The sequence below is a fragment of the Nesoenas mayeri genome, assembly GCF_963082525.1.
Source record: "Nesoenas mayeri genome assembly, chromosome: 26".
NCBI lineage: Eukaryota > Metazoa > Chordata > Aves > Columbiformes > Columbidae > Nesoenas > Nesoenas mayeri.
In genome coordinates this window covers 159,191-167,389 of record NC_137552.1, presented here as the reverse complement: position 1 = coordinate 167,389, position 8,199 = coordinate 159,191, and the positions used below count along the sequence as shown (strand labels likewise).

General features: G+C 53.1%; 1 protein-coding gene and 1 long non-coding RNA gene across 2 annotated transcripts; one reads left to right on the top strand and one right to left on the bottom strand.

Moving 5' to 3' along the window:
- Window positions 1-935: 935 nt before the first annotated feature.
- On the bottom strand, window positions 936-5,047 carry SDR39U1 (short chain dehydrogenase/reductase family 39U member 1). Its single transcript, XM_080359904.1, has 6 exons — window positions 5,010-5,047; window positions 3,907-4,013; window positions 3,497-3,579; window positions 2,766-2,887; window positions 1,956-2,099; window positions 936-1,739 (listed from the first exon to the last, which is right to left on the bottom strand). The coding sequence occupies exons 1-6, from the start codon at window positions 5,023-5,025 to the stop codon at window positions 1,324-1,326; spliced, it is 888 nt and encodes a 295-aa protein (XP_080216030.1). The 5' UTR covers window positions 5,026-5,047; the 3' UTR covers window positions 936-1,323.
- A 305-nt stretch (window positions 5,048-5,352) lies between these two features.
- On the top strand, window positions 5,353-7,855 carry LOC308049998. Its single transcript, XR_013923347.1, has 3 exons — window positions 5,353-5,450; window positions 5,704-5,878; window positions 7,750-7,855. It is a non-coding gene; the product is annotated as an uncharacterized lncRNA (long non-coding RNA).
- Window positions 7,856-8,199: the final 344 nt, after the last annotated feature.

The window sequence follows — 8,199 nt, the reverse complement described above, 5'->3', positions numbered from 1 at the left end:
TGGCAAAGTCTCCAAGCCATCTGTATCCAGCACCTTTTGCACACCCTCAAGATGAATCTTCTCCCACAACCATAACTCCATTTCCTATGAGACCAGGAAAGGCAAAGCAGAAGAGTATAACTAGGTGTGTATGTTACCTCGAGGGAAAGGCATGGGTAAAAACAGGAAGAGGGACTTCCAGTAACATGGAAGAGAATGACAACACCTGAACACCTCTTTCCTGCTGCTGCCACCCCTGTCTCTCAGAGGAAGAGACACTACATCCCCAGCTGCTCTGCAAGCAGCTCATCTGCACGCTGTAGAAAAGGGAAGACGGCAGATTCAGCAGTCACAATTAATCCTTAGAGGAACTTGTGCCCTTCCCCAAAAGCAGGTAATGTGGAGATTGCAGATGGCAAGGAGGGATGACTGCCAAACTGAGTGTCCTGGTTCTGTTTAAAACAAGACCAGCTCTCTTTTAGTGAGTTTTCCTTTCAGCTAAGTTCTTTTAAGTAACTGCACTTGTCTGAATTTGGTTGCATGTTTTTCAGACACTGTTCGCTCTGGAGCTGACAATGGCAGCAATGGTATGCAGAAGAGCCCCACGTTTATACTTATTGCTGTGGCAGCCAAGGTTACTGATAAATTTTGTACATCCCATACGTGAGAGGGACGTATTTACAAATAGGGGCAGACAGAGTAGGTGACTAAAACTGATCAACTAATTATTCCATCCCACACATGTCATACACTCTATAAAAGTGGGAGATCACAAGGATCTCGCTCTCTTCAACCACGGCTGGCATCTGAAGAGGACCCTGCCTGTCATGCCTGCGATCCGAGGCCTGGTTCCAGATCCCACATCCTTGAATCCAGTTCCGGTTTGCTGCGGAGTCCAGCCCAGGATTTCTGGGTACCTGCCCTGCAGCCACTGGAGTGGCACCAGTCCTGCCTGCAATGCTGTGCTACCCCAGGAAATTCAAGATTGGTTTTGTATATTTTGTATATTTTCTCTATTTATTAGCAGCATTAGTAAAGCATTTTTAACTTTTCCAGTTTGCAAATCTCTCTCCCTTCTCCTCCTATAAGCTTTCCTAGTGGGGAGGGTGGGGGGCTAACAGAGACCATCTACCACAGTTTATTGTCGCCCTGCAGTAAAGGGTGACACTGAGGATGCACAAAGGAAGACAGATGGTGAAAAGATTGCTCACCCTCTCTGTATGTTCTGTATGTGGATGGGGAACTGTCAAGAAGGGGCAGAGCTACCCTCTTTCTCACAGGGGAAGGCATGTAAGCCAGCAAGCTCACAAAAACAGGGCCTAACCCAGGCCAACTGAGGAGTCTTCAAGCCACAATGTCCTTCAGAGCTCCAGACAGCTCAGGGAAGATGAAATGGTAGCCACTCTCCAAGGTGCGTTTTGGTACCACTTTCTGGCCCTCCAACAGCATGACGGCGCGCTCTGCCCCGAAGACGGCCCGCACGGCCCAAGCCGGCACAGGCAGCAGGGCTGGGCGCCCCAGGGCTGCAGCGAGCTCCTGAGCAAAGGTGCTGTTGGAGGTGGTGGTGGAGGATGGGGAGACACCATTGAGGACGCCTTGCAGGCACTCACTCTCCAGGGCATGACACACGATCCCAGCCAGGTCCCGAATGTGGATCCATGGGAAGGGCTGGAGCCCAGAGCCTAAGGGGCCACCCAGTCCCAAACGGAAAGGCCAGAGCATTTGAGAGATTGCACCACCATCTCGACCCAGAACCACCCCTGTGAGGAAAGGAGAGTGAGATAAGCACTACCCCCCTCTCCAAAGGACAAAAGCCCCCTTCACACCCAGACCCACAACCAGGAGACAATCCTTAGAGGGATGGACTGGAACAGCACACCCATTATGAAGAAGCACAAGACCCAATGTCTTTCTCCCTCCTCTTCCCTCAGCATGAAAGCAGAGCCACCCTGAACAGGTAGGATGCTCCTTCTCACCAGATCTCACCACAACACCACGAGCTGGGCTCCCAGGGATGAGAGCTGCCGCCTCCCAGGAGCTCACCAGGCGTGAGAAGAAGTCGAAATCCCCCCCAGGACTGTCCTCAGTATACTCAGCTGTGGGGCTAGGGTGGTAATAGCCTGTGGGTATAACAGCAGAAAGGGAGTCAGGATTGAATCATGACACCAGCCACACACCCTCCCCAAAACAGACCTTCTTCCCTGTCTCCAGGAGCCCAGAACTTGATCACTCCACCAAAGACATCCTCACATGAACAGCACAGGGTCCCTTTGATGCCAGTGCTCAACTACCAATGTGCTCTGCAAGTTCAGCAGGATACACTAATACTCAGGTTGAGCTGGCAGCCCCGAGAACCAAATATACCAGCAGGCAACACACTGAGCAGGCTGCATAGAAAGGTGCTTGCTCTAAAACTGGGCATCACAGATGCTAAACTGTGGCAGCATTAAAGACTGGAGAAAGCAGAAATACAAATTTGGAGAAATGCAGGGGGATTCAGCTGAGGCCCTGTTTAGACAAACTAGTTCTACAGGACGCTTAAAGGCTTTCACAGAAAAATGGTGAAAAGGTCCTGTCCTAGTGAAACCAAGAGAAAGCATAGGGACCCAAATTCATCTGCAGCAGTAACAAAAATCTGATCAAGGTTTGCTTAAACACAGTGACATTGATGGCAATAAAGCTGGCATTTCAAGGCAAGACATGTGTCCCCCCAGAAGCGTGTTTCTGTCTGGAGGTTACCTCTCCAGGTCAGCGTGAGTCATGCCTTGACTGGGCCCAACCAATACCTACGCCGGTGACAAGGACCCAAGCATGGGGTGGCCGTTCAGCATCAGCAATGGCTTTGGCCAAGGTCTTGGTGGTCTCAACGCGGCTGCTGATGACTTCCCTGCAGAAGGCATCATTCCATCTGGGAAAGGGAGAGCCAGTGATCATACTTCCCACAAGGACACCCAAGGAAAGAACAGCACCAAGCGGAGGCCCAGCAGACACCCACTCACAAGCACAGGAGAGGTCATGTGAATTCCTCCCAACGCCAGAGCAGGGGAAGGACATGTGATCTTACCACCTAAATGCATGGGGACTTTGGGAGATGGTGGTTCTCCACTTCCCACAAAAGGCTGTGGGTTTTGGATTGCCTGAGGACAAAGGTAGCAGAGGAGCTGGAATCCAAAACTGGGTACAGTGAATTCTACTGGATGCATTTCCAAAAACACCCTCATATAAGTCAAACTTTGGTTCTGATTTTACATTATCTAAATGTAGGCATCCAGTGTCATTTTGGAAAAGTGAAACTACTTTGCCCGGCCTTCAACTGTCAGTCCAGAAGGGAACCTGTATTCCAAAGGTCTCCCAGAACTTACCAGGCCCACAGAAATATTTTGGATACTCAAGGATCGAGATGTCAACAGTCAGGTAACGCAAGTGCTTCCTCCCCCGATCCCTTCCACATTCTCTGATAACACTGAGTTGTCTTGCCTTCACTTTGTCCCAATAGCACTATGACAGATCAAGTTACCTGCGGAAAGGGTTGAGGACATTTTCACCAGCCAAGTTCACCACGGCATCACACAGGGGCAGTCCAGAGTGGGAGAGCTCTTCCTGGGCAGGGGTAACAGAGACATCACACACTCAGACTCCCCTCTGCTCAAGCCTTCCCAACAACCAAGCAGGGCAGGGTCCTAACAGCTCCAGCCAGTTCCTTCTTCACAACACTTGGAGCACAAGCATGAATGGAGAAGGTTTGGCTCCTTGGAACCACAGCAGTACCCATCCCAATGACTATGACCCATGGAACACCCAAGAGCACATCCACAGGAACCAGATTCACCACTGCAGATTCTATGTACGCCATTGCTGGCCAGAGCAAGCAGGTTTGTTCCTCAGTCCTGACATCTTCACCCTCCTGTGACTGCTCTCATCTCATACCCAGCTGATCCGGTCCTTGCCCCCTTGTCGAGAGACATGGGTCACTTCATGTCCACGGCTCCGCAGCAGCTGTGTCAGGGCTCTGCCCACAAAGCCAGTCCCACCACCTAGGAGAAAGACAGGACATTACAGATTTGGCATCCCAAGGCCCACACAGGTGCCCCATTACCACAGCCAGCTTTCTGGGACACATTACTCTGGGCCTGACATGGCTGGTCCCCAGTGCCCGGCTCCCCCACATAGCACCCAGCTCTGAGGGCCTCCACTCCCCAGGTCTGGGCGCCATGCACCATAGAACCATAGATCATAGAATAGTTTGGGTTGGAATGGACCTTCAAATCTCACCCAATCCCACCCCTGCCATGAGCAGGGACATCTTCACCAGCTCAGGGTGCTCAGAGCCCCGTCCAGCCTGGCCTGGGATGTCTCCAGGGATGGGGTATTCACCATCTCTCTGGCCAACCCGGGCCAGGCTCTCACCATAAAAAATTTGTTCCTCATGTCCAGCCTGAATCTCCCCTCTTTGGGTTTAAAACCATCACTTCTTGTCCTGTCACAACAGCCCATGCTCAAAAGTCTGTCCCCATCTTTCTTATGGGCCCCTTTTAAGCACAGAAAGGCCGCACTAAGGTCTCCCCAGAGCTTCTCTTCTCAGCTGAGCAGCCCAGCTCTCTCACCTGTCCCCAGCAGAGCTGTTCCAGGCTCGGGTCATTCCTGGGGCTCCTCTGGCCCCTCTCCAGCAGCTCCATGTGTGTCTGTGCTGAGGACCCAGAGCTGGACCAGCACTGCAGGGGGTCTCACAGAGCGGGGCAGACGGGCAGAAAACCCCCAAACCTGCTGCCCGCGGGGGGGGGATGCAGCCCAGGGTACGACGGGCATTCGGGGCTATGTCCTGCTCCCTTACCCCGGGGGAGACTGGAGGGGGGCGGCTCCAACCGCAGCACCCCCCGTTCCAGCACTGCGTCCCCCTCCCAGCCACCGCACGCAGCCGCCCTGTGGCCGCCACTTAGGACCAGCTCCCTCCGCCAGGCGGCCTCCCGCGCCCGCCCGGGCCCCGGCAGCGGCCTGACCGGGGACCCCGGCCCCGCCGGGCCCGCACTCACCCACCAGCACCCGCATCGCCGGACTCGCTGCGCACGCGCCGGGCAGCACCGACTGCGCATGCGCGTTCCCGCCCGCACAGCGCCCCACCCCACCCAGCGTGCAGGGGGCAGAGCGGGCGGGGCGGGCGCAGGGGGCGGGGCGGGCGCAGGGTGGGGGACAGGGCGGAGGGGGCGGGGCGGGCGCAGGGGGGCGGGGCGGGCGCAGGGGGGCGGGGCGGGCGCAGGGTGGGGGACCGGGCGCAGGGGGCGGGGCGGGCGCAGGGTGGGGGACCGGGCGCAGGGGGCGGGGCGGGCGCAGGGGGGCGGGGCGGGCGCAGGGGGGCGGGGCGGGCGCGTCCGGCGGCTGGAAAACGTGCTGGAAAACCGCCTGGAAGCGAAGCGGGCGCAGCAGGGCAGCGAACAAAGCCCGAGGAGCTGCTCAGTGGAGCCAGAACTCACTGGGTGAGTGCAGGAAAAGGCCGGGGTGGGAAACCTGTAGTGTAAACGCTGCATGAGGCGTCGGTTGGCTGCGTCATGGAATGCTGAAAGGGCAATTTGGAGGAGATCGTTAAGTTGGTCAGTCAATCGGTTAATTAAAAGAGCTGAAATAAATGCCAGTGAAGCACTTTTTAATATTTCTAACGGAAAATGAAGAATTTTGCAGTTGGGAATTAGGCTGGAATTGTTCTTGCTGACCCTGAGCCTCCCTTCACAGAATCACAGAGCGGTCGCAGTTGAAGGGACCTCTGGAGACCATCTGGTCCAACTCACCTGCTAAAACACATTCACCAGAGCAGATCACACAGGAGGGTCCAGGGGGTTTGAATGTCTCAGGGAAGGAGACTCCACACCCGCTCTGGGCAGCCTGGGCCAGGCTCTGGCACCGCAAGGTAAAGTTTCTCCTCACGTTTAGATGGAACCTCCTGTGCTTCAGTCTGTGTTGGGTACCAAAAGAGTCTGGTCCATCCTCTTGACACCCACCCATGAGATATTTATCAGCATAACAGACATAAAGAACCTGAAAGTGTATCCTGCAGTAAGTCTCTGTATATAAAGGTAATTTTAAACAGTTACAGATAGGGATGTCTGTATTATAATTACCCACATTGAGATAGTCGGGCCCTAGCTGATGCATCTTTCCTGACTTGCTGCCCATTTTACTCAGACCTTTCTCAGACTTCAGAGTAGTGGAGACAAGGTGTATGAGGTAAATGTCACAATTAAATTACCTTCAAAGGGAAGAAATCATAACTGCAGCACAACAGAAGAAACAGTTCATTTAGCTGCCCATACAGAGCTGCAGTCTGTAGAATGCTGTTGGCATAGCCACAGGTGTAGAATGCCAATGGAACCTGATGGCATCTTTTCGACATCTTAGTGAGGTGGAGCAGTCTGTGTTACCAATGGCAAAAGCTGGTAGCCCGTGGCTTGGACAAGTGGACTCGCTACTGGGTTAAGAACTGGCTGGAGGGCCAGGCCCAGAGGGTGCTGGTGAATGGGGCTGCATCCAGCTGGCAGCCAGTCACTAGTGGTGTCCCCCAGGGGTCAGTGTTGGGGCCAGTTGTGTTTAACATCTTTATTGATGATTTAGATGAGGGGATTGAGACCATCATCAGCAAATTTGCTGCTGACAGCAAGTTGGGAGGGAGTGTCAACGTGCTGGAAGGCAGGAGGGCTCTGCAGAGGGATCTGGATAGACTGGAAAAATGGGCCCATTCCAATGGGATGAAGTTCAACAAAAGGCCAAGTGACGGGTCCTGCACTTTGGCCACAACAACCCCCTGCAGCGCTCCAGGCTGGGCACAGAGTGGCTGGAGAGCAGTCAGGCAGAAAGGGACCTGGGGGGACTAATGGACAGGAAGCTCAACATGAGCCAACAATGTGCCCAGGTGGCCAAGAAGGCCAATGGTGTCCTGTCCTGTATCAAACCAGTGTGGTCAGCAGGACAAGGGCAGTGATCCTTCCCCTGTGCTCTGCATTGGGGAGGCCACACCTGGAGTGTTGTGTTCAGTTCTGGGCCCCTCAGGTCAGGAAAGAGATTGAAGTGCTGGAGGGTCCAGAGAAGAGCAACAAGACTGGGGAAGGGACTTGAACACAAGACCTGTGGGGAGAGGCTGAGGGAGCTGGGCTTGTTTAGTCTGGAGAAGAGGAGGCTTAGAGGTGAGCTCAGCACTCTCTAGAACTACCTGAAGGGCAGTTCTAGCCAGGTGGGGATTGGTCTCTTCTCCCAGGCATCAGCAATAGGACAAGGGGCCATGGGCTTCAACTCTGCCAGGGGATCTTTAGGCTGGATATTAGAAAGCAATTCTTCGCAGAGAGAGTGGTCAGGCATGGGAATGGCTGCCCAGGGAGGTGCTGGACTCACTGGTCCTGGAGGTTTTTAAACTGAGATTGGACATGGCACTTAGTGCCATGATCTAGTCAATGGACTGGAGTTGGACCAAGGGTTGGACTTGATGATCTCTGAGGTCTTTTCCAACCCAGTCGATTCTGTGATTCGGTGAAGCAGTCATAAGCTGTGGCCGCTGTGAGGAAGTACTCTCTGGTGACAAAGAGAGGAAACAACATCAGCTGGGCTAAACAACCGCCCAAGGAAATGACCTGCCTGTCAGCAAAGAAACAGTCCAAGGAGTGACAGTGGCAGAGGGGTGACAGAGGTCCCAGATAGAGAGGTTCTTGAGGAAATATTAATAATAAGTTGTTGTTTGGTAATAGATGAGGGTTTATGTGAGTGATAACAGACATGGCATTCTTTCCCAAGAGCCTGGTGACATACAACAGCAGGAAAACCATGAAAGAAAGATCTGCAGTTCCAGCTGATTTTGAATCCCATCAGTGTGGACCCAGTCACCATGAACCAATTTTCCATGACAAAAATAAAAATAAAGTTGAGTTGAGTTCATGTTGGAGTTCTGTTTTCTATCTCAAATGAGAGGTAAAACTGATGTGAGATTACTTTTGTTGACTTAAAAAACTAGGTGATAGTTTGACTGCCCACTTAAACATACCAAATGTTTCAAACAGAAAGCTGAATGAATCAAAGACCTTCAGTAGAGGCACAGGCTCAGACACTGATGTTGTACACCCAGGGAGTAGCTAAAGAGTAGCAGATATACAAGTGAAGAAAGATCCTTGCAGTAGTTCTGCAGTTACCAATAAACCCCCAAAGTTATTGTTCCGTTCTTGGAAAAACAAAGCAGTGGAATATTTT

Bases quoted from the DNA above. Each gene is read 5' to 3' on its own strand.
- SDR39U1 (XM_080359904.1), bottom strand. The intron at 2,888-3,496 runs GTAACTTGATCT...TCCCTTTCCCAG, and splicing joins GTCCTCAACCCTTTCCGCAG to ATGGAATGATGCCTTCTGCA. The intron at 2,100-2,765 runs GTATTGGTTGGG...TTATACCCACAG, and splicing joins GGTCCTTGTCACCGGCGTAG to GCTATTACCACCCTAGCCCC.